The sequence below is a fragment of the Equus przewalskii genome, chromosome 5 (genome assembly GCF_037783145.1).
Source record: "Equus przewalskii isolate Varuska chromosome 5, EquPr2, whole genome shotgun sequence".
Taxonomy (NCBI): Eukaryota; Metazoa; Chordata; class Mammalia; order Perissodactyla; family Equidae; genus Equus; species Equus przewalskii.
In genome coordinates, this window is record NC_091835.1 from 75,791,114 (window position 1) to 75,815,365 (window position 24,252).

Below are 24,252 nucleotides of genomic sequence, written 5' to 3' on the forward strand. Positions count from 1 at the left end.
AGTAGAGGGATGAGGAGCTTAGGTTAGACCAACATCCGATTTCGCTCCCCTCCTGAAACTCAGGGGAACTCATTGATCCTCCCTGACCGACGTTTAGGTGTCTCTGGATGCCTAGTGTGCTGTGATGAGGTCACTAGAATGGACTGTAGTTCAGCCTGTGTTGGCCCCTCATGAAGAAACACCTTTTAACATGGCCCTCCAAACAGCACAACTGCTTTGCAAGGTTGTCACAGACTGACCCAGACACACTCACAGATACAGGCCACACATGGACAAGACAAAAAGGGGAAATGGGGTTTATACCATGTTGTACTGCTGGGGTGGAGAGACTGGCAGAAGAACTTGGGGACAGGAGCCTGGAGAGAACTGGACAGGCTGCGGAGAGGGCTGCAGAGCTGGGACTGGCTGTGGACCAGCAGAGAGGCATGTGGAAAAGGGAAGAGAAAAGGGAGGCACAGGGAGAGGCGGGGGGGCAGAGATAGGGAGGGAAAGGGAAGGGACAGCAAGGTTAATCATAAAAGAAATTTCACAAGAATAGCAAGGCTGCTGAGCAGGCTGGAGCTTGTGGCTTTCACATCTCTGACAGAGAGGCACTCTCTCCCACTGGGGAGAACCGCTGCACACCCCGCCCCATTAGCCACTCAGAACTCTGCTGCCATTGTGAGCAACATTAGGATTTTCAGAGCCAAGGGTCTGCTGCTTGATTCCAGACACAGCTTTTCACAAAGCATTTTTTCTGAACACGTGATTCCTGGGGAACACGATCATAACCCTCCTTGAATGCCCAGTGAGAAAGGATTTCTTGCTTCTGTAGGAAGGGTCATCCAAGGTGTGGCTCAGCTTTCCCTGTCACACTCCTGATTTCACACCAGAGTTTTCCTGGAGGAAATACTCATTCATGAGGATTGTCTTCCTCCCAAGGACAGACAAGGAAAAAAATAGCCAGTTCAAGCCTGGTTCCGGCTACTTCCTCCTGCTCCATGATTATTCTGTGCTCCTCCAGGCTGTGAGGGCAGTATGAAAAATGCCCCCATAAGTGAATAGGGGGGAATTTAGGAATAAAATATAAATAGCCTAGTTTTAGCTTTTGTTGCTTCAGTCCGTTCACTAGCCTCAAGCAGGAGGATTTGTTTATTTGGAACACGATGTGTTCTAAACCAACTAATGGGGAGTTATTTTTTCTCTCTCTTCTTCCCCTCCAGCCGTTTCATCACCTCATCAGTTCTCCAGTCACAGCCCCTGGTGGTACGAGGGGTAGGACACAGGAGAGAGGATAGGAAGAAAGGAGGAAATAACATTTATATACATTGCCTCATTTATATATATTATCTCATACAGCCTCACACTAATCCTATAGGGAGGTAGGGTAACTTGTATTTCCAGTTAAGATAGTAAGGCTCAGAGAAATTAAATCACACATCCAGGATCACACAGCTAATGTGGCAGAGGATGGGAACCTAGTTCTGCCTGACATATGTTCTTTCCACTCCATTGTAGCAGTAGGAGGGGGTGAAGAAAGAAGTTAAACAGAATTACACAAACACCTTTTTGGTTCTATAATTCTCCTCCTTCCTTCCAAATTTAGAGTATTAAGAAGTATAGGGGACCATGGTATGAATATCCTCTCCTGCTACATACCTCTGTGAGACCCTTTCACAGAGGGGGCTAACAGTTCCAGAGACAGACTCCAGGAATGAGAAGACTCCCCAAATGGAAAATACTCCTGAAATCTGGATTAAATAAAATGTAAGTCACCTTGGTTAGGAAAAAGTTACTGAGAATCCACTGTGTGACCCGGGAGAGATGCTGCCGTAGCCTTGAAAACAAACTCTCAGCTCTCCTGGTTTACCTGTTTTCTGTAAGCCAATGGCATTCTGCATATAACTGCTGGCTAAGCTGCTCAGCATGAGCCACTGGTGCTGGCAGCTTTTAGACCCATTTTCTGTTATCCTAATCCTCTTTTTTTCTCTTTGGGGAGGGCCTATTGTGCTTCAGGACTTATATCCCCTAGGGGAGAAAGCACAGCCATAGGGACAGTGAAGTGGTAAAACAACTCTGCTTGTTTTCCTCACATTTGTGAGTTTTGTTTAAAAGTGAAGAGACAAGAAATAATGCTCCTCTCTTAGGCGTATCCTGACTGAGGAAGGGTAGAGGTCAAGGCAGGCGTCTCAGTGCTATTTTTAAGTTATTCCTGCACTCCCCTCTTCTTAGAGAGTTCTCTTCTTAGAGAGTCTCAAACTCCAGAGCTAGGGAACTTCGGAAAAACCAGACAGAAGCCAGACTGGCCTTGAGGGATGTGACTGCCACCTACTGGTGAATTCTGGAATAGATCATTGTCTCTTGGATGCCTGACTGGACACCAGGAGACAGGCTTGGGGGACTCTTTTTCAAGAGGTCCACTCCGCTTCAAGTAAATTGGGCAAAGGTAGCCACTGGTCCCTCAATCCTCAGCCTCACTCCTTGATTTCACATGTTCTGCTGATGTATGATATCAGGCCTGCTCTCCAGCAGAGGCCTGCCAGCAGGGAATGAGCATAGCTCAGTCAGCACAGTCCCCAGGCCTTAACTACCTTTTCTCAGATTTTCTTTGAAAGGAAAACCTTTAGAGTAAGCACAGTGGGGGGTTGGGTGTGGTCACTTCCTTCATCACTGCACTGTTATATATCATTTGAAAAACTGAACAATAAGCATTCAGGGGCTCAGCAACTTGAGTTTGGAGAGCCACCAGCACTGAGAGATAAAGAAAAAGAAAAAAGAAGAAAGAAAAAGGCAGTAGGAAGAAGAAGTAAGGGATAAAGAGAGAGAGAAAAAGTGAAGAAGAAAAAAGCATACATTTCAGTCCCAAATGGTTATTCTCTTTACTTATCTCTTTATTTCCCTCCCATTCTTGCTGTCTGTTTCTAGATATGGATGGGAGGAGGAGGCAGATGGAAGACTAAGAGGGAGAAAAGGGAGCAAGACTGTATTAAAATACATACATTTTAGAAAACAAAAAAAATACCGGGACCTTGGAAAAGTCAAACATATATACACAGAAACACAGCAGGAGATAGCCAGAGGGGGAAGCACAAAGTTTACCCACTTATAGGTCTGAATAAGACACAGACAGGGAAAAGCACACACACATGCTATGTTTCAGTAGGGAGTGAGGTAAGTTGATATGAATGAGACATAATGAGGCAGATATGGTAGAACAAGAAAGAAAGTCAGAACTACAGAGAAACTGATTTTTAAAAAAATTTTTTTAAAATTGCTTTTTCTCCCCAAATCCCCCCAATACATAGTTGTATATTTTAGTTGTGGGTCCTTCTAGTTGTGGTACATGGGACGCCACCTCAACATGGCCTGATGAGCGGTGCCATGTCCGTGCCAGGATCTGAACCCGTGAAACCCTGGGCCACCGAAGTAGAGCACACGAACTTAACCAGTTGGCCACGGGGCCAGCCCCAAAGAACTGATTTAGGGACTACGATGAAGGACTGGAATGATCTGTGTGTGGGTTACATTAAGACACAGAGCAGGGTTTCCTTGATCTTCACTGTTCCTTATTTTAGCCTCATTTCACAGTATTTGAATGCAGTAGCACTGGGCCATTCTAGGGTCTTTCTACTCTAGTTTCCAGTTCCTAGGGTATTGGTACTTGGGACTTGCTTCTTGTACATATGGAAGAGATTATCTGAGGCCAAGCAGGACTAACTGAGCAGGGAAATGAGGGAGACTGGGAGCTGAAATGAGAAGTTAAACTGCAGCAGAAAAGAGTGTAGGCATATGGGCTTCCTGACCACCAGAGAATACTTCAGGATAAACTATGGGCTCTATTCAAGGAAGAAAAGAATAAGTGAAGATCTCAGCACAGCTCTCTTCATAGTATTAAGGAGATTTTGAAACCTAGAACACTGAGGTTCCAGTTTAGAATAGGATCTGATTCTTATGCTGATGACTTGCATGGTCTCCACAGAAGCAAAACTTTACTCAAACTCTGGTTGGTACCAACATCTACCAGTCCAGCCACAGAAGGAGAAAGAGAGGGCTCTTTTATGGCGTGGAAAACAAAGACAATATTGGGGTTTTTGTGCCTTATGGTGTATGTATGGCAGGGGTCTTGAGAGAGTGTTATTTCCTTCCCCCCAAACCCCTATACATAAATATCTGTTTAGGGGTCAACAGTCACATGAATATATTCAGTCAGACTATGGTGGGAGCTGTAATCTTTTCAAGCTCCATATATGGATATTGTGAGCAAAATCACCTTGCTAATTACACAGGATGTAGAGGGAGATGGGGTAACAGTGGAAACGTGGAATGGGATAAAAGATCCCACTGACAATTCTCAGGAGGAAGTGGAAGAAATATAAAGAAAAAAACTCCCAGGCTGACTCTACTAAGAGCACTTTGGCCACACTTTTGCCTTTACTCTTCTTTCCCCACAACTAACCAGCGAGAAATAGGGGAGAGTATGACATCTCTCCAAAAACAGATCTTTCCTGCCACCCACAGCACAAGAGACATAACTGTGCTTCCAGTGCTTGCTTAAATCAGAACGGAGGGGGCTCTGGCACTGAGTGGTGACTCACCTGTGAGATGATGTGATTATTCAAGGGTGGCTGTTGCTGAGGCGTGGGTGGGAGAACAGGAAGTTGCTGCTGCTGCTGCTGCTGCTGCTGCTGGGCAGTACAAGGGAGAAGGCCCCGGACAGACTGGGATGAGGTGACCTGGCTGCACACTTCTGGGGCACCTAGCACCATACCTAAGGCAAAGAGGAGACCCACCAAGAGTTGTAAGCATAAGCCATGAACACACCACCACTGGAGGCCCAGCTGCAGGACTTTACTCTTTCCTTGTCGTTTCTTATCACTCCCCTTCTGTCTGCTCCCCCCCACTGTCTTGGGAAGATCCATGATAAGCACAGATGCATTTCAGCTGCCCTGATCATGAGACTCCTCATCTAGGCAGGTTTCTGCTCTCCAGGGACAGTAACCACCTTGACTGTCAATGTTTGGTTTGGGAATTGAACAAAATGTGAGGCTGCTAAGGCACCTCCCCCAAGATCCTAGAATCTGTCCATCATGATTAGACAGTGAAAACATGAATGTTTGCTTCCTAGGAAAATATAGATTCCTAGTCCCTTAAGAGACTTGTCTTCTCTTTGATTTCTTCTCAACTTGCAGCATCTCATAAAAATTGCTGAGAAGGCAACTCCAAGCACATGCCTGTGCACACACATACACACAACATTCACCCAATTATTTTCCCCACTTCCACGCTCTCCAAGTCTCGCACACATTCATATAAAATACTTTTACTGAATATCTACTATGAGCCAAGCATTGTATAATGAGGTGAGGAAAGAAAGGTAAAGGAGACACAGTCCTTGCTCTTAAGCAGCACAGGATCTTCTGACAGGAGATGGACATCCACACAATCTGATGAGGATAAGCGATGCATCAGTGATACGAACAAAGTTGTATGAAAGCAAAGATTAGGCAGCAATAACTCCTGGGAGGGTTAGAGGGAAGGATTTAAAAAGGAAGTGGCAGGAGACATGGGTCTGAAGGATGAACAGAAGCCTTGTCAGACTGAGAGGGGACAAAGCTAATGCCACATTCGAGAAATGGTTGGAGGGCCAGAGGTGGGTGGCTATCTGGAAGAGAGTGAGATGGCACACTAGAGCCAGAAAGTTATGCTATATTAAGTAATTTGGATTTTATTATGCAGGGAATGGAGAAACAGGAATGTTTTAAAAAGAGGACTGACGTGACTAGATCTATGCTTTAGATTGTTAAACTGGCTCTGAAAAGGGCTGCGGAGGGAGCAGGGAAACCAGCTTGGAGACTAGTGACATAATTAAATAAAAGAAGATAAAGGCCTAGGTAAAGGCAGAGGCTGTGGGGTTAGAGAAGAGTTAACAGAAGGGCAGGAGAGACCTAAGAGTCAGAGGCAAAATCTTCATCACTACTGATGTCTTCTGAGGACAAGACTACAGAACTCCTGGAATGAGAGTCAAGCACTTCAGAAGCAAGAGGATGGTGAAATAGAGGTCCACTGGGTACAAAGAGGGCAAGAGGAATAGATGGAGAAGGTTACACAGCAGATCAGGAGAACTAAAGGGTGGTTACAGGGCTGGCATGTGGAACAAATGCTCCTTCTTAGTGACCAGGCTCCAGAGAAGCAGCTGCAGCAGTATCTCTGGAAGTTCTGGCCTATTGGCTGCTACCAGTTAATTACAAACAGCTAAACTCTAAGGGTTCCCTCTGCTCTACAAACCCTCTTTATAATCTCAGAGGCCACAGAATGAAAGTAGCTATCATTCTCATCTTAGTATATAACCTGAATCTGGGCTGATAGGGATGTCCCCTCAGTCAGAAATCAGATAAAATAATCTAAGCCATATCAGTTTTATTCAGTTAGAGAAGAAAGTTTGAAAGAAAATCAGAGAAGGGACTCAAAAGGACAATGGATCCAAGAAGTCAAAGTTCCTCTGTTAGGTTTCCAGGATACTATATTGAGATAAATGTATTGTTAAAAGTAACTATCAGTGATGTTTGCAGAAGATAAGCAAGAAATGAAGGGCATGACACGGAAGGAGAGAAGCTGTGGTACCTGGCCTGGAGCTCCTTCCTGCACTGCCACCTTTACTGCTCCCGATGCTGTCACCCCGGGTGAGGATAGAGATTCCGCTGAAGCTGCTGGCTTTGGTGACAGGAGGCCGCATACTCCGGACAGAGCCATCAGAATCCGTGCTGCTCCAAGGCCGTGGCTCCAGGGATTTGAGTTCGCTGTCTGTGCTGCTCTGGCGGCTGCTTGAGGTGCGGCTCAGCCCCTCACGGTTCCCCCTGCAGAAATCACAGTGGTCAGAGCACCCCTCACCTACCACTTCAGCAGAAGGGCTAGGAGAGAGTTCATTTCCAGTCTTTCAATAACAAAGAAAGGGTGAGGGTTGGGGAGAGGATGGACACTGACTTCTTGTTAGTTGGCTGGCCAACCAAGACTTGATGGGAGCAGACAGAACGAGATCCAGTACAGTAACAAAGAGCACAGAGGCAAATCTGGAAGACAGTGCACTGGCAACTAATTTGATACATCAGACCAGAGGTGGATGGGAAACCACATACATGATGCTGAGATTGGCTGTGGTCTCTTCCCCACCCCCCTGCAGGGATCCCACACATGCAGGAAATAGTGGGGAGCAGAGGAATACCAGCTCCTTCCGGGAGTTCTTAAAACAAAAAGACTCCTAGAAGTTACTATTACTAGAAGGCAGGAGTAGCCAATGACATGGATAAATCCCAAAACAGGTCTTCCACATAACACACGTCTAAGCCAGCAGAGGTGCTGTTGATGGCCACTTTTCTAGGGGTGGAAAGAGGAGTATAGTAGACCAAAGGGGCACCACAGAAAACTCAGTCTGATGGTCTGGAATTGACCCAACTTGTTTTGTGGAAGTTCTGTGTTGGTATCTAGGAACAACTGATTCCAGAGTCTCCATGGGCTGAAGTCCCCAGCATGATCAAGCAAATATGCCCTTGGGACGTAGGATGGCAAGGAGCAGGGGGCTGACTGTGCCTAGCTGCCTCCATATTAATAACCCTATTGTCCTAGACAAGGCACAAGCCTACTGAGAAAAGGAATTCATCCTCTCACATTTTGCTCTGGAAACATCAGGGTTATCCTGATGCTATAATCACTGCTCGTGATTATAAATAGCTGTACTTCTCAAGATAGATGGGGTTGGCCTGAAAACCCTAAGCCTTCTTGAGCTCTCCCTGCTTCTTAATCAATAAGCAAGAACCAAAATTTTCCTTTTACATCCCCCACCCCCAATGACTAATGACTTGAGGAAACCAAATGACAATAATTACAAAGATTTTGGTATGTATTCTGGGGAGCAAGTGAGCACAAATCATAGTGGCTTGGGCTCACCACCCCACCTAAAGCAAATAGAAAACCCCATCCCAATTCTCTTAGCTTCAAAGACACTAGGCTCAGAGTTATACTAATAAAGAAAGGTATTTTTCTTAAGACGGTAATAGCAAAGAAAATACCTTTCTTTATTAGAATATCTGCTCAAAGGTACTGTAGGGAAAATGGGCAAAATATATGCTGGGGCTACTATTTTAGTTTTTAGCCAAGCCAATCATGGAGGGCTAAGAACACACTGGCATAGCTAGTTAGGGACATGCTAATTCTTCTTGGAATCCCAAGTAGATGTACATACAACCTTTAACTATATAGCTTCTCTATATATAGTTAGAATAGAGGACTAGAAAATACTCCTGTTCCCCTAGAACTTTACGCCTTTCTCTCGGGGATGTCAAAAGTACAATGGGAAACAAGAAAAGAAGCATAAATCACGGACTCTTCAGGAACAGAACCAGACCCGAAGTGAGAGCCAACAGCTCTGTCTCAATGGACAAAGGCAAGTCTACTGAGAGGACTCAATAAAGATGTGTGTGTTTGTGGGGTAAAGGGATACAGCGATGGCAATGGATGAGGCTGTTCATTACAAATTAGAGCTTGAGTTTTGCAAGACAAGTCCTAATGGCCTTTTACACCTAATTCAAACACTGTGCTACCTATGAGGACAGTTCTGCCATCTACTTTCTCTTTCTATTAGAGGTACACAGTGAATGAGTCAACTTTAAACCAAACACCCTGGGAAGCTTGAGCCAAGGTGGCAGCACGTCTGTACTCATCCAGTTCCCCCCAGACAGTGATGACAAAGTGCTCAAAATGGGGCTTGTCTGATGATCTTCTGACTAACCTGGGTTAGTACAGTACACTCCCGAGAGTTAGAGAATCTAAGTTGAGTCTTGGCCAGGAAACAAATCAGTTTTTCTTCTCTACAACTAAACTTAATCTCTGGTCATGTCCTTCCACTTCACTAAAAATAAGGCAGTCAGGGAAAGCTACCAGACTCAATTCTGAGCACTGGATTCGGGGTGTGTGTGTGTTGGAGAGATGGGGATGAAGGGCAGAGAACATTCATATTTCATACTCCTGTGAAATCAGAGCTAACTTAGTTTTTGCAAATACATTTAGTGCTGGTGAAAGTCCAGTTTATTGGGTCTGGGGAGTGGGTAGCACTGGGGAAGAGGTGGCAATAAATATCAGTAAGCCTCACTATGGCTTATTTATCAGTGGAGCAGGATCTTCCAAAGAATTGGAAAGTCACCACAGTTATTGCCAATATGGATGATGGAATCTGGTGTATCGGTATTTGTTTCACAAACTTGGGAAGAGAGGTATAAAGCAGTTAGAGAAGATCACCTTCTATTCATTAGAGTTCTGGACTAGTACTCAAATAGTGGAAGAAGTTACCCCCTTAAGAGTCCCTGGAGCTGCATTTTAGATGACTTAGATCTTTAATCAAAACTCAGTATGGAAAGCAGCAGCTTAAAAGAAGCTCTGGATAGGAGAGGGCTGCACCTGCTCACTAGATCCTTCAAGCTATTATCTGCACAGTTTGATGTAGTTTGATGCTCCACAGCACTAATAAGGGCATTATTCCTAGCAGTGAATGTGAATTAGGGCTCCGAATGGAACACTACTCAGAGAAGAAGGAGTGATGTTTGTAGAGATCTGGTGTGGTATGGTGAAAAGAATACTGGACAAAGAGTCAGTCCCAGTTTTGCCACTAATACCACGTAAACCTGGGTTAGCCACTTAATCTCTCTGCTTTTGTTTTCTTACATGTAAACCAGCTTACCAAATCAGGACATTGAGAGAATTGAATCAGATACAGTATACTTTGGCAACCATAAAGCACTGTGCTTTAAGTCACACATAACAGTTAGTTTAAAACTCCTGTTTATTATAGGTATTCTGGGATGATTTAAGACCCTGAAGTGTACAATATGGAATAGATTTTTTTTTTTAGAGAGGAGGACTGACTCTACGTTGACCACCACAAACAATGCAGAGCCCTCTCTGCCTGGGGCTTTCAGATGGACCTCAGGGTGGGGAGGTCTCGGAAAAGGAGTTCAGAGATATGGAAAGGGAGATAAATCCTCCAGCCCAAGAACGGGAAATCTCGCTATACCAATTTCCACATCGTTTGACTAGCTTTAGAAAGGACAACGGGGAAGGGACAACTGAAGTCCTAGGAATGAGGGCTCTAACTAATCTGAGTTAGTCAGTTCTTACTAAGCTTAGGATTCAAAAAGAGAAGTCATTTGGAAAGGGTTAGACCTGAATCCTAGTATTAAATACTTAGGTTTTCTGTACTCTGTAAGTTCTTATACTCGTAAAATGGGAAGAACATACATAAAATGAGTTGGTGCCGGAATAGGGTCCTAAAGCAGTACTTCTCTCACCACTGCCTTGTACAATCCTCTGGGGTGGGACTGAGAGACTGAAATGAAAGGGGTATTCTTATGACTGCTTTGTAGAAAATGGAGAATATTAGGTACTGGAGAAGTTAATATAGCAGCTTTCACTAACATTAAGAGCAAGTCATGGACAGTCATATAAAGGACATGCTCTAAGTCTCTGCTAAGGCAAACAAGTTCTTTCTGAGGTTATCTTACCCATTACATTGTCCCAAAGAGAAAACTACAAAGACAGAGGTGTTTGTATGTGTTTTTATATGTGTACCATTCTTTTTTAAAGATACAAAACATTCCCTATGCTGGGTGAGGGATAAGCTCTTTACATCTTTCCACAGATTCAGAAAGGTAGCCAGAAGACACCCGTTCTTTTACCTTAATATAAATATATGTTGAAATCCTCCAAAAAGGCCCCATTCCAGCTAAATTCTGGGAGAGAGCAGTACCTATCCCTATTTGGTCCCCTTCACCTAACCAGGACTTAAAATGAAATCAGCAACAATAAAGTCATTGAGCAGGAGCCATTTTTTTTAAATGGGGAAAAATATCCAATGTTGCAAAAACCACAAGTTGAATTATTCCACAAGCAGCCATGCATGGAGCAAACTCACTCCACTGGAAAGATTACAGCAAAACAAAATAAAATTTTTAAAAAAACAAGGAGGGATATAGATCACACAGAGGTACCTAAAAATCTGCCTTCTCTTGTGAGAGCTAGAAGAAAAGGCTTCTTTGGAGAGTCTGTTGGTTAACATCAAAGAAAAGCATCATTATAGGATTATATTAACCTGACTGACAAAGCTCAATGAGAAGCAGGGAACATGCTAAGTGGTACTAACCTGATGTCATTTAGATATCCGTTCTGGCCAGTCTAGGTGAGGGGGAGAAAACGGAAAATAACTTATAAGAAAACAGCATGGCATAACCGAAAAGGGTGTCCATGATGCTATGAATACCCAAGGTCCTCAAACCAAGCTCACCCCCCAACAGGGAGAGATGAAGCAGGGACAGGATGACCCACACCCTTACACCCAGTTGGACTTCTCACCTTTAATGGGAAAGAGCATTCGGCATTTTTAGCCTTCCCACAGAGTGTTTAAAAACAGAGGCTGATAAAGGTAGGAGTGTGGAAAGGAGGAAGAGGAAAGTATTAACCTCACTATTTTTTTAGCTCTCAATTTATTCTCTCTAGAGGTAAGGTGAGCATAGTAATTGGTGTGCTTGCTCCTAAAGAGTGTGTTCAAAGGAAGGAAAAAGGGAGACAAGAGAAAGAAATTTAGTTTTTTGGGAAATCATCCTCAATGACTATTCCATTTCTGTCTTCCTCATTGGCCAAAATGAAAGACATTCTGACCTGAGACCCAAGGAGAGTAAGAAATTGGGGAGGTAGGTACTTTTCAGAGCCTAGAAAAAGTGAGAAGATTAAAAGCCTGAAACATTCCTTTTGAGGATCATTTCCTGACAAAGCCACTGAGCTGAGTGAAGTGAGCATTATGGTGGACTCCCAAGCCTTAGGAAAAGGTACCAAGAGTGTCCAGCTGCTGAGCAGAGTGGACTCCATGCGGAGCAGAGCCTGTGTGGGCAGCTTTCCCAATGCACAGCTCAGGCTCCAGAGAAGGCTGCAGCAGCAGCATTTCCATCCAAACACCCTTCTTGCCACTTCCCTTTCTTTTTGGCCCGCTTTTTCCTCCCCTACATCCCAACCTATAACTCTACCCTTAATCAGCTCCCTTTGACTGGCCAGGTTCCTCTCCACATAAGAATCTTTGGAGTACAGTCGGCTTTGGCCATTTTTCCTTGCCTAGACCTTCTGAGATTCCTGATGCCTCTACAACAGCAAGAGTTAGGAAGTGCTGAAATGAAAGTGATAAATCCACAAGGATTTAACAAGGAATACATATATTAGTAGAGGCTTGAGAGACTAGAAATTAGGAGAAAACAGGAGAGAAGAGCTAACTTTGACTTTGTTATGGTTGTAGGTAGATATTCATAATTAGCGCCAATACCCTATTAAAGGTTGTTTGTGATTTCAGAATATTTGTGGCTTTGCTAATGGCTGGAACGGTGGGACAGTCATTTTCCATGTGTCAGTGAAGCAGAGGAGCACCTCACAGATAGCTACACTATGATGTCACTGGTATTTCTTAATCTAAAGAGCCAGAGCAGAGCAAGCTGTTGAGAAGTGGTTTACTTTAGAGGTTAAGAACATGGACTCTGGAGCCAGACTGCCTGAATTCAAATACCGACTCTTTCACTAACTAGCAGTGTGATCTTAGGTTATTTAACCTCTCTATGCCTCAGTCCCTCATTTATAAAATGAGGAAAATAATGCAACCAACCTCATAGGCCTAGTGTGAGGATTAAATAAATTAATTTATGCAAAGTGCTAAGAACAGTGTTTGAAAGATAGTAAGCACTCTATAAATGTTTGCCATTATCATTCACCAACCTGCCCTGCCCGTCATCAACAGTCACAGCCATGTACAAATGACCTCTCTCCTGTCATTCCACCCAACTGGTTTGCAGGTAAAGGCAGAGAACACTCTTTAGGCTATGGGTGGATAATTTGGAGGACGGATTTTTCTGACTCAGAATGGAGGTCTATATAACAGAAGGTAAGAAGATTCCTTCTCCTTGGACTTTGGGCCAGAGGGTTTGTTATGTATCTGTCCCCAGTCAGGATCCTTGGAATACTTGGGTCTCCTGAGACAATGGAACACGTTCATAGAGGAGTTCAGTTTAATTGAAGTCGGAGACAATATTTTTCTGAGCTAGGTGATGATGAAAAGATATACCTTTTTTTGTCTTGCTGAGGGAGGGGAGAGTGGGGAAAAAGGAGAAAACTAGTGTTCATCCAAGTATCCTGATTAGAATTGTCCATTTTTTGACAATGAAGGGAGGCTGGCTCTTCCTCCTTTATTTGCTAATTTGACCGTAAGAGAGTGCTGCCATTTGGATCTTACATTTCTGGAGATTTGCTCCTCTCTTGCCTATCCTTAGCCTTTCCTGAATTTCTGCTATTCTTCTCTTCAGTCTGGTTGGCAAAGGCCACCAGAAACAGGGGTACCAAGTATATCTGATATGGCCCACAATTCTTAAGAAAAAGTTGCCTAAAATGACTCATGTTGCTTTTTGGCCCATGGTGCTAGTCCTGTTCTAAGAAGCAAGGTAAGAAATACAGAAAGAAAGAGACTTCCTGTTCATGTAGAGACTGAAGGGAATAGTGCGTGGTACCCTCTGTGCATGTCAAATGTGGAGCTCAGAGAATGGATGTCAAATCTGCTCTAACAATCACCAATATATCCTAAAAATGAGGCTGGCCAAACAAGATGAACGTATAGGCTGTGTGGACACTAAGTCTTCCACTTAAAAGCAAAGATCCCTAAAATGGACAGTGGAAGTGAAAGAGGGTAAGTAGGAGGAGGGTTTGACAGGCAAGATTCAGGGCCCTTCCATAAGCCCTGCCAAAACAATTTCTATTTTCAGTCTAATCACATCTACCAAATTCAGCCACTCCATTTGTTCTCTTTGCATGCCATCCGGCAGAATGTGTTAAAAATAATACAAATAATAATCTGCAGCTTCCCAATAAGCCAAATTTAACTTTAGAGATCAAGTCTGGGGCTGGCTGATGTTGGTTAGGAAAAAAAAAAACCAACAAAACATTTATGGAGGGTTCATTCCATTCACAGTTTCAAAGATTAAGAGCTAAAAGCTATGGGCTGACAACTCTCAGAAGCTACACTTACCTCTCGGGCAAATATTCTCTCTCGGACCCTTTGATATTCCTCCTCTCTCTCTTCTATTGACTTGCTCCTCCTTCCATCCTGCAATGGAACTCTGATCTAGATCGATGAGCAGAATTAAGCTAGTTAAGTTCTCCTCGTACTGCAAGCTCACTGCACACCAGCAAGGAAGAGAAACCGGGAGAGTTTATAGTTGCCATCAAAAAAATGGAAAAAAAAAAGAAATAAAATTTCTAGTGTTGGACAGGTTTCACTGGGTACATCTGACCATGCAGTTTGGGAGATCAGGTTTTCTGGAAGATTGGGGCCTCTCCATCTCCCCACCCCCACCAGTATCAAGAACGACAACTATTTATAAAGACTGAGTTGCTTCCTTGTAGTATTCAGGTACTCTCCAGTCAGTAAGGATCAAGAGAATAGCCCAGGGAATAAACGACGTTGCTTTGGAGGGAAAGCAGGGCTAGGAGGAAGCTAGAGAGGGAGAAGAAACAGGTATTTAGCAGAGCTGAGTGTAGAAAAGAGTTTTACAGAACTAGCACCTGACGTTGTCTCTTCTTAAGTCACTAATGCCATGGCCTGAAGACCCAAGTCACACGCAGCTCAGCAAAGAGGGCCTTGGAAATGAAATCCCAAGGGTGAAGCTAAACTCAAAGCTTAAGCGTATTTTCTCATCTTAACTATTGCTACTGGAGGGAGGGAAAGAGAGAGAAATTACAGAGATAGAGAAGAGAACAGAACAACACAAAGAGGAAAAGAGAAAAGAAAAGGAGAATAGAACAGAAGGATGGACAGAGAAAGGAATAGAAAAACAAGATTCAGTAGAGAAAGGGGAAAGAGAGAGTGACAGAAAGGGAAAAGAAGAATAGAGAATCTTACATTCTTTGAAAAATGTAGTGAGGTGACTAGAAGGGATGGCTGGGCAGATCACCACCTCTGGCTAGTCTCCCACCCAATTCTCCATCATTGTCTTTTCCTCTCTTGCCCTGTGAGTTGTGAGCACTGTCCTGGGCGGGGTGTTATAGAGTGTCCTTTTCCATACTGCTCTTGGAGGCAAGGTGTTCAGGGGGTGGGGGGTAACCAATCAAATGAATGTTATCAGGTTATAAAAGATTCTGACCTTTAATCCACACGCTTTGAAAGCTTCAGATGAAGCAACCAAGAAGACTGCTGCTCTAGGCTGATCTTCCTGATCTTCACCAATCTCCAGAGGTAGGCATAACTTCAGGAGAATCAACTTTTGACTAGACTTAGTTCTCACTAGCCTTAACAACCTAAATTCTACTAAATGTCCTTTTACAAATACCATTCCAAGAAGACACAGGCCTTCAAGGTGCTATATTGTCCTCAGCCCCTAGCACTGGTAAACCAGTGGCAGAGCAGAAAGAGCATAATTGGCTTTGAGGTCAGGCAGAATCTCAGCTCTGCCACCTCTGAGTAATGTCACTTTAGGCAAGTAACTTAGCATCTCTTAGCCTCAGTTTTCTTATATTTAAAGTGGGGCTAATAACCCCCATCTACACTGGGTGGTGGAGAGGATTGTAGGAGTTAATACATATAACGTGTTTAGAACAGAGTCTTAGTCAGGGAAAATACTCAATAAAATAACCATCACTGTGTTTATTATTAATATCACAGATAGAAAGTGCATAGAGCTTACCCTATTATGGATCGAGCCTGAAGCTGAGAGATGAAAAGTTTACAATAGGAACAGATTCCACTCTACTTCAATGTGCCTCTAGGCCTGAATAATTCCTGATCCACAGAAAAAGGGTTTTGAGAAAATGGAGAGAAGGGCATCAGGATGGAAAGGCTCTTTCTTGTTTTTTAAATTTCGTCTTGTTGTATGTTTCATTGTTTTCAATCAGACCCAGCATGTTTGTCCACAATAGATAATGGCACTTTTCTCAAAAGGACTCCCTCAAATACTCAAGTAGCAAGCAGGAAAAGTCCTGGTCTCAAGCCCATACAACACCCCAGGAAAATTAATTTTGACTCTAGAGGTAAGATATTATTACGGTTATCATTAATTAGCAAGACTCATATTGGCTCTACCCAACCGTGCTCTTCAAACCTTAATCCTGGTTCTCCACCTAACCTCCTTTGGAGGTCAATCAGAATCAGGCTGGATCTAAATCCTTTATATGGCTAGGAAAACTAACCCCCAAACTATCACATACTATCTGAAGGGTGGCTAGAAGTCCGGGCAACAGCCAGGCCCATAAGTGAAGGGATGGGGCAGACTGTTCACTTCTTATTCCCACAGGAGTGGATCAAAAAGGGGATACTGCCTGAGGTTCCCAGCATCACAAGTCAAATTAACTCACTCACCTTGGTGGAAGGAGTTGGGAAAAGAATAAGGAGTCTGAAGAAAGGGATCAGAAACACCTTTATAAGTGGGTAAATTAGATCACAACTTTGCCAGTTCAAGGCTAGCCCTGAGCTAGGATAAGAGTGGAAATGGGATAAAGTAGTTTTTGGCGGTTCCCAAAGAAATCCCTAACTATTAAAGAAAAAAAGAATGAAGCCATCAGCTGAATCAAGGCTGAAGCACGGAGGGACCTTGGTTTGTCCCCAAATGACATGGAGTTAGAAGTCAGTGGCAGAACCAGGGAGTTCCAAGCCAAATGAGAAAACCCAGCAAACCTCAGCACCATGTCTCTCTGGGCTAAGAGCGTGGCATTCAGCTCAACAAGGGTAGTCAGTCCTCAACATTAAGCCAAAGCCAACTCAGTATAGCTCAATACATTTTTCCATACTAAGATATTTTGAGTTTTTTCCATCCCACAAAAATTCTTTTCCCCTCCCAGTTTCTCTTACTGCAATCTCTCTCTATAGGCCCACCCCTTTCCATTCTTCACCTGGTTATCATCTCGGTCCATACTGGCATCATCTCTCTTGAGAATGAATCTCTGTTGAAATTCTGTATTCTTCTCATCCTTTATATGTTCTGAAAACCTCTGTTCAGGGCTGGGATTGGGAGAGAAATGTGGAAGCAAGGGAGGAAAAAGACCCTTTTGTTAGGAAGCAGACCTCCTAGAACTGCTCTCAAATTTGACAACTCCCACTTAGGGGATTTCTGGAGTCAGGCATCCAAAAAGTCGCATGGCGGTTTTAATGAAATCCTCAGGGTCTGTTCTTTATACGTCTATAACTTGTCTTCCTCCAAAGTTATACCTGTCCTATCAGTAAAGGTAAAGAGAGGCCATGGGCCAGTCTTCACGAAACACCAGTGCCTCTAGACTCTATCTCAGAGGCCTCACAAAGAGTAGGAATTGAAAATACAACCCCTCAAATTGTCCCCTTCCTGGGAAGAGACATACTTTCCTCTTCCACCCCAGAGGCTATCCCAGGAAAGCCTTCCCAATCTGTGGTTTCCTCCCTTACATTCTTGTGTTACTGGTTTTGTTGATGATGACAGCTTTTCCAGTTTGATCAACATTGTGGTCCATCCCAAAATAGGCAGCTACCCGGTGTAATAGCATCCGGTGATATGAGGTCATCTGAGGGAACTTCTTGAACTGGTTACTGAAGGGAAACCCAGGGGGAAAAAATAAAATCAGGACAAACAACAGCAGTAACAGCCAGTTGTAATTTTTCTTACAAGTGTCTAAAGTGGAGATTTCTCAGGAGAAACAGATGTAAGATAGATATTTACTCAGTGGGAACCAAAAAGGTTCTCTCAGCTTCTTCACCTACAGTGTTTATAGATCACTCTGATCCACTATCTCCATTAAGACTACTCCCTAAGCCCTAGGTCTCAACCACCTGGATGATATTCTACCAAGAAAAAAGCAAGAAATTTAAGAATAATGAAATATGGGACAAGGGCTAGCTGCTGAAAAGATATAAATTCTTTTCAACTCAAGTCTATGCAATAACTTAAAAACCTCACTTGGTTTTCACACATATACTTCTTAATTCATTCTGATTACTTTTCCCCCACTCCTTTTGGTTCCCAGTGAGTAATTCAAAATTCAGACTTTAAGGGAAAAATGAAAGAGGGATATTCTAAAATTGCACCTAAATTTCTTCCCAGTGCCCCCTCCCATCTCTAAATGTGTATTTTATTCAAGTAACTTACTTGTTGTCATTAATAAATTCCAGAATCTCCTGTTCTAATTTTAGCAGCATCATTCTGTCCCTGTTTTAAAAAGATTAAAACAAAACAAAAAGTAGCCGTCCCATAGACATTGAAAGCAAGGATTGAAAACACAACCTGCTCACTACAGAAGCTGAAGGGAGGGATAGAGCCGCACCCCAAAAGTGGACCAAAAATGCAGGGGCTGCTGAGCTTCACTGGCCTGTCTTACGTTACTTTAAAAAACGAAAACAATCAAGTGTACATTTTGCAGATCTTCCTAACCATGCACTTTGTTTCCTTATCAGAAACCGAATTCTGTTGGCAGCCATATTCACATAAACATACTTTATACCTACAAATCTAATCAATCTTCTACACTACATTTAGTTATAGAATTTTAAAACATTATGATTTAGCTTATGTACAAATCAATTATTTTTTCTTTGGTGCTTTTTAATTGTACTCCCAAGCCTTCATATTTCTTTGTCTCTGCATTCTTCTTCCATAGAATTTTTCTCAACTCTTCTGAAAGCAGAAATCTCAATAGAAGGGTATTCTGAATCCCTCACAGATATAAAACTACACTGGAGAGAAATGGTGGTAGAGCATGGGCATTCTAGATTCTTTTTTTTTTTTTTTCTAGATTCTAATAATAGAAAAATCTTGAGAAGCTACTTAGCCTCTTGAGTATCTGGCTGTCCCCTGGCCCCTTTTCCCTCCCAACAGATGATGTTATTACCTTGGGTTCTTTTTCAGTGTATTTACAAGAAATTCATGTAGGTCTATTCCAGTGGAGTCCGTATATTCTTGACTGGAGTCTAGAACCACCAGAATAAAAGAAATTTAAAATAAATGAAACTGTCCTGCATGATATCTATGCCATGCAGAAGCCCACAACCTGACCAGGAGAGATGAGAATAGCAAAGTTGAATCAAACTTCAGGGTTTTAGCTTAAAAACCAGAATGAACTTTATTTGCCAGCCACCCCAAATTCCCCATGACAATGACAGAAGGTAGAAGTGTTGGGTCATAGCATTGCATCTGGGTCATAGAGTTGTATCAGTGTTAGACTAGAAAGCCACCTTACCATCAGTTAAGTATTTACTGAAATGTCCTGACCAAAACAAAGCAGGTTTTATTCTAATCAAGGAAAATAAATTCCAGGCAAGGGAAGTCAGGGCTGAATTTTCCAGAATCTCAGCAAATATGCTCAAATGTTGATTATTTATATTTATTTATAAAATTTTAATCCCAAGGTTGCCTTTTTCCTCTCAACTATTATTTTCATGGACCATGTCTTTTTGCTATCAGCCCAAGAGTTTAAAACCAAAGAGAGATTAATAATTAGATGCAAAGCTGCATGAAAAAAAAAAAAATCACTCCAAGCATCCCAAAATATAAATAGTTATCTGGAGGATCTGTAACTAGCGATGATCCATGTTATTGTTTATTCCAGAACAAAAATAAAATCAATTAACTCCAATGTCCTCCTATGGGTACTGCCAAGGTTAATGGAGTAGCTCTCTGTGGCAGGTGAGCCCCTAAGGCAGGGTTGGATAAAGCAGCAAAGAAAGCAACATAGTCAGGCACCTCCCCCAAGCAACCATGAAGTCCGCAGGACACTATGAACTGTTGGGCCAGCAAGGCCAGTGGGTGCCAGGCTTCAAGATGGAAGGAAAGAGGAGTGCAGAGCCAGGCCCTAGGACAGAAGAGAGAGGGAGAAAGTCCTCACCTCTAGACAGCATCTTCCTTGGGACTTTTTCTTTGTTTTTGTCCTTGTCTTCCTTTTCAGAGACATCCTTTGTGGACTTTTCTTCCTCTTTGTCAGAGGGGCAGCTGATGTGCAATTGAATTATATCCTTGGACAAGGGGAAAGAGAAACATAATCAAAGAGGAAAAAGGATTTTAAGTCTCTTGCAGCTCCCTTGAAATCTCAAAGAAGGCAAATCTTGGGGTGGCAGCATTCTTTCACAGAAGAGAATATTTTGTTAATTAAATTATTTTAGCTTTTGTTCTACCAAAAGGCTAGAGGCCAAACCTTTTCTGCTAACAATCACAGCATGCTATATGGAGAGTTCAAGTTACACTGGCTGTTCTTGGCACAGGAATTCGATGGAAATGGTTCTAACCACCAAAGAGAAATGGTGAGGGTGGGAAAACAAGATACAGCCCTGGGATCTCCTTGTCTGCATCATCCTGGGTGCTCCAGGTGTGAAGACCTATATTTCACACTCTCACCCATTCCCTGCTTTACTGCAACAGCTTGTTCTGAAGCTCTTTCCACCCTGATTTCCAAGCCTAATGTTGATGCTGTGGTTGCTATACTACAGTTTGCCAAACAACTGCCAAATGCAAAAGCCACATTTACTCTTTTTTTTTTTAAAGATTTTATTTTTCCTTTTTCTCCCAAAGCCCCCTGGTACATAGTTGTGTATTTTTATGTGTGGGTCCTTCTAGTTGTAGCATGTGGGGTGCTGCCTCAGCATGGCTTGATGAGCAATGCCATGCCTGTGCCCAGGATTTGAACTGGCAAAACCCTGGGCCGCTGAAGTGGAGCGCGCGAACTTAACCGCTCAGCCATGGGGCTGGCCCCCACATTTACTCTTATAAAGGACCTACCTGGGTTTCTAGTGGTCCATCAGCAAATGGGGCAGAGGACTCCTCACACACTGCCAGGCTGCGCACCAACTTTAGTTTGGAATTAGACTGAAAAAAAACCAAATACACACATATATTCCCTTGGTGAACATCCAGAAAGCTTTTGGCTGAAAGAAGGGCATCCTCTTTGGCTCTGTTAGTTGCTGCTTCCATTAAATAGCATTTTTTCCAAACAGGTCCTACTTGCCAGTTCCTAATTCACTTGAAAGATAATTCTCCTGCTTACAACAGTAGACGTATAAAAACAAAACGGCTATTTGAGACAGATGATAGGAAAACCACTTTACTTAGCTCTCCTCTTTCTAGCCCAGTGCTCCAATTTCAGACTCAGAAGTTTCCTGAGAATACACAGCAGAGCTTAGACACTGGATTTAACAGTGAGAAGTCCTAGTTTCAACTCCTGGCTTTGTGCTTATGAGCCATGAGACCCTGAGCAAATTACTTGACCTCTCTGGGTCTCTGTTTTTCCTCAATAAAAATGAGATAAAAATACTTAAAAGGTTGTTGTGAGAATTAGATATATAAAGTATGTAAACATACATATCATAAATAGTGCCTCACATATAGCAGACAATAAATGCTAAATGACTCTAAACCTGAGATGGCAGGGTATGGAAAGAAGTATCTAAGAAAAGAGTAAAGAGAAAGACACAAAACTTTCTACCATTTGGGATTTAATATAATGAAAAGCTAATCCACTTGGTTTATTTCTGCTGGCTGGAGAATCTCAAAGAGATCTGAAATCCACTTTGCAAATCACTGCTCCCCTAGACATCCCAAAAGCCAAAAATTATACAATGGCTCATTCAAAATCTACCTATAAATACTTACTGAGAGTTCTTACAATAAAACAAAGGTTTACAGTGAATACAAAAGCCCAAAATATGATATGTCTGTGCCAGGTAGTACTGTATAATGAAAAGAACTTGCATGTCTGAAGAACCGACTTCAAGCCTGTTCATCCATAAAACAGAGATAACAACTGTCCTACTTATCGCAAAAAGTTTGGGAGGAAGTGAAGTGGCAGTGAACATCCTTTGTTTTGAACTTTAATGTCAAGCCCATCACTATGGATTAGGCCACGTAAGGCAAGACACAGAGCCAATTTATCATCCATCATGGTTTTCTTCAAACTAAGCCACTTTCTAGCTGGGCCACTCCCAAATTCTGCCATTATTTTTCTGGGGGAAAGGGGTGGACACCCTTAATTAGTACTTCTGGTGACAATTCTTTCCACTGCAAGAAAAATTTAGTATTTTACTGTTCCCCAACTAACATTATAAAGCTATCTCACACTAACACATATAATCCTCCCCGATAACAGTGCTTAAAATAATCTGTGATGTGCTAATTTTATCATACAATGATTTAAAAACAAAATCTTCCTCCCTGCCCCAACCTAAAAAGTAAAACATTAAAAAAAAAAAAAAAAGCCTGCATTTTTAGGATATCCAAAAATGTTGAGTCATTTCTATTTAACGGGGCAGGATTTATCTTAAAGGAAATTCACATGGCAAAAAAAAAAAAAAAGAAAGAATGGGGGAAAAAATAAGACTCATGTAGCAGCCATTCTCCTAGAGAAGCCAGAGGTAGGCTAAGAAACTGGCATTTCAGCAGAACCACTACCAATTTGCTCAGGCTTTGTGGGAGGCTCCGACTGGGTATCCTTTCAGGTATCAGAAACAGACTGTGATCGAACTAGAAATAATGGAGAAAAATAAAGCCAGATCTTCCATAGGAAATGTGTGTATGTGTGTGTATGTCTGTGTATGCACGTTCACAATTAGGGTACAAAGTGCAGGCAAAAAACTGCCTATATATAATCCAAATAAACTAGATATTAGCGATAAGTCCATTTCTGAAACACATTACTGAGAACATGAGACAAGAAGCAATAGAGAAAAGGCTCTCACCTTGGCTCTTTTCCTGGCATGACCGTGGTTGGATGTCCGCCTCTGTTAGAAGGGAATTGCAAAATGTGAAAGGTGGGGAAAATCAACACTTAAGTTAAAAGCAATACAAGTTTATAAAGAAAAAGCAGTAACCGTAAAATCATTATAATAGCCAAACTTTGATGAGACCCACTTGGTGTGGTTGTCCCCCTATGCTACAACTCTAGCAACTGTGACACGGAAGGGACCACAGGTCACCTATAGACAAATCATTATTCATCATGAAGATAAAGAAAAAGGAGACACTGACTGGTTGGCCTCTTTCGCAGACTGATAAAAATTACTTTTGGATAAATCATGGAATCCTCTCCTGATTAGGATGCTTCTGGAAATGTTACTACCATAGCAAGATAGTGTTTTTTTCCCCAAGGTTGCTCATGGTGGCTTATTTAACACAGAATGAACATGAAATATGGCTACTAACCATCACTTATGATAACACCTTTATAGGACAGCGTATTCAGAGTTCCAACTTGAGATACTCAAAACACCTGTCCCTATGGCAGCAGAAATGGAATGAAGACTCTTCTTGCCAATTGTCTTAACTGCCTGACTATGAAAATTCTCCTAGTTCTAAGCTCCTGGTGGTGGCTCTTATAATCTTTCTGGGTCAGGGATGTAAGATGGGACAGGATAAAAAGAAGGGAGCATGGAAGATATGGACAAGACCTCCAGAGCAAAGGGAGGGTAAGGAGAGTAGATAAGGAGTAGGGTAGAAGCTGAGGAAAATGAAGAATGAGGGCCTAAGGTGGGATGAGGGAAGAAACAACTAATTAATTGATAAGGTTTCTGAAAAGCTGAGAAGTCAAAATGGGGGCTTTTGAGAAGAGGCTGGGTGGGGTTATATATGGGATGAGCCACTTAGGGCTTGTGAGATGTCTGGAATGGAACTCACTGCCCCTGGGGTGTGGAGAGAACTGAGGCTGGGGTGGAAAGAAGGGAAACAAGACAGAAGCAGAGTACCAGCATGGTCCTGGGTAGGTGAGGATTTCTCTTTCCTTTGTCTTCCTCATTAATTACCAAACAACACTGCTACAATGCAAAATGGCGAACCAGGAAGGTGGATGGAAAGAGTAAGAAATGACGGTGGATCTGGTCAGTGGCAAGATCTGTTACAGTAAGGGAAGAGTCACAGTCCAGGAATGTGAAGCTTGTCACTATTTTTTCAAATAGGTAATAACATACACATGGTAGAAACATTCAAAAGGTATAATGGGGGTATATAGAATACTAAGTCTCCTTTCACATCTGTCCCCCAGCCGGCTGTTCCCTCTTAAAGGATCAACTAATATTGAATTCCTTGTAATCTTTCCAGAGATCTTTCACGCATATATAAGCTTACTGTACATGTATACACACGTAGGTTTATTTTTTTTTTAACCAAATAGAAGTATATTGTACACACTGCTCTGAACCTTGCTTTTAAACTTTTTTTCACGGATATCATTCTATAGATCTGTTTTTCTTAATGGTTGCATGGTATTCCATTG

General features: G+C 42.5%; 1 protein-coding gene across 50 annotated transcripts in view; it reads right to left on the reverse strand.

The window, feature by feature from the left end:
- Window positions 1-24,252, reverse strand: part of R3HDM2 (R3H domain containing 2) — a 124,624-nt gene that overhangs the window by 13,886 nt on the left and 86,486 nt on the right. For 17 of the 50 annotated variants that reach the window (XM_070621770.1, XM_070621789.1, XM_070621778.1 and 14 more), the window contains 13 exons: window positions 22,724-22,765; window positions 20,772-20,858; window positions 19,885-20,011; window positions 18,892-18,970; window positions 18,153-18,212; window positions 17,456-17,596; window positions 16,930-17,038; window positions 14,075-14,170; window positions 11,165-11,196; window positions 11,013-11,066; window positions 6,601-6,833; window positions 4,575-4,747; window positions 304-405 (listed from right to left, as the gene is read on the reverse strand). In XM_070621770.1, coding sequence (XP_070477871.1) covers window positions 304-405; window positions 4,575-4,747; window positions 6,601-6,833; window positions 11,013-11,066; window positions 11,165-11,196; window positions 14,075-14,170; window positions 16,930-17,038; window positions 17,456-17,596; window positions 18,153-18,212; window positions 18,892-18,970; window positions 19,885-20,011; window positions 20,772-20,858; window positions 22,724-22,765 — 1,335 coding nt within the window. The remainder of the gene's footprint in view (window positions 1-303; window positions 406-4,574; window positions 4,748-6,600; window positions 6,834-11,012; window positions 11,067-11,164; window positions 11,197-14,074; window positions 14,171-16,929; window positions 17,039-17,455; window positions 17,597-18,152; window positions 18,213-18,891; window positions 18,971-19,884; window positions 20,012-20,771; window positions 20,859-22,723; window positions 22,766-24,252) is intronic. The other 33 variants (XM_070621802.1, XM_070621793.1, XM_070621803.1 and 30 more) reach the window with 7 other exon arrangements.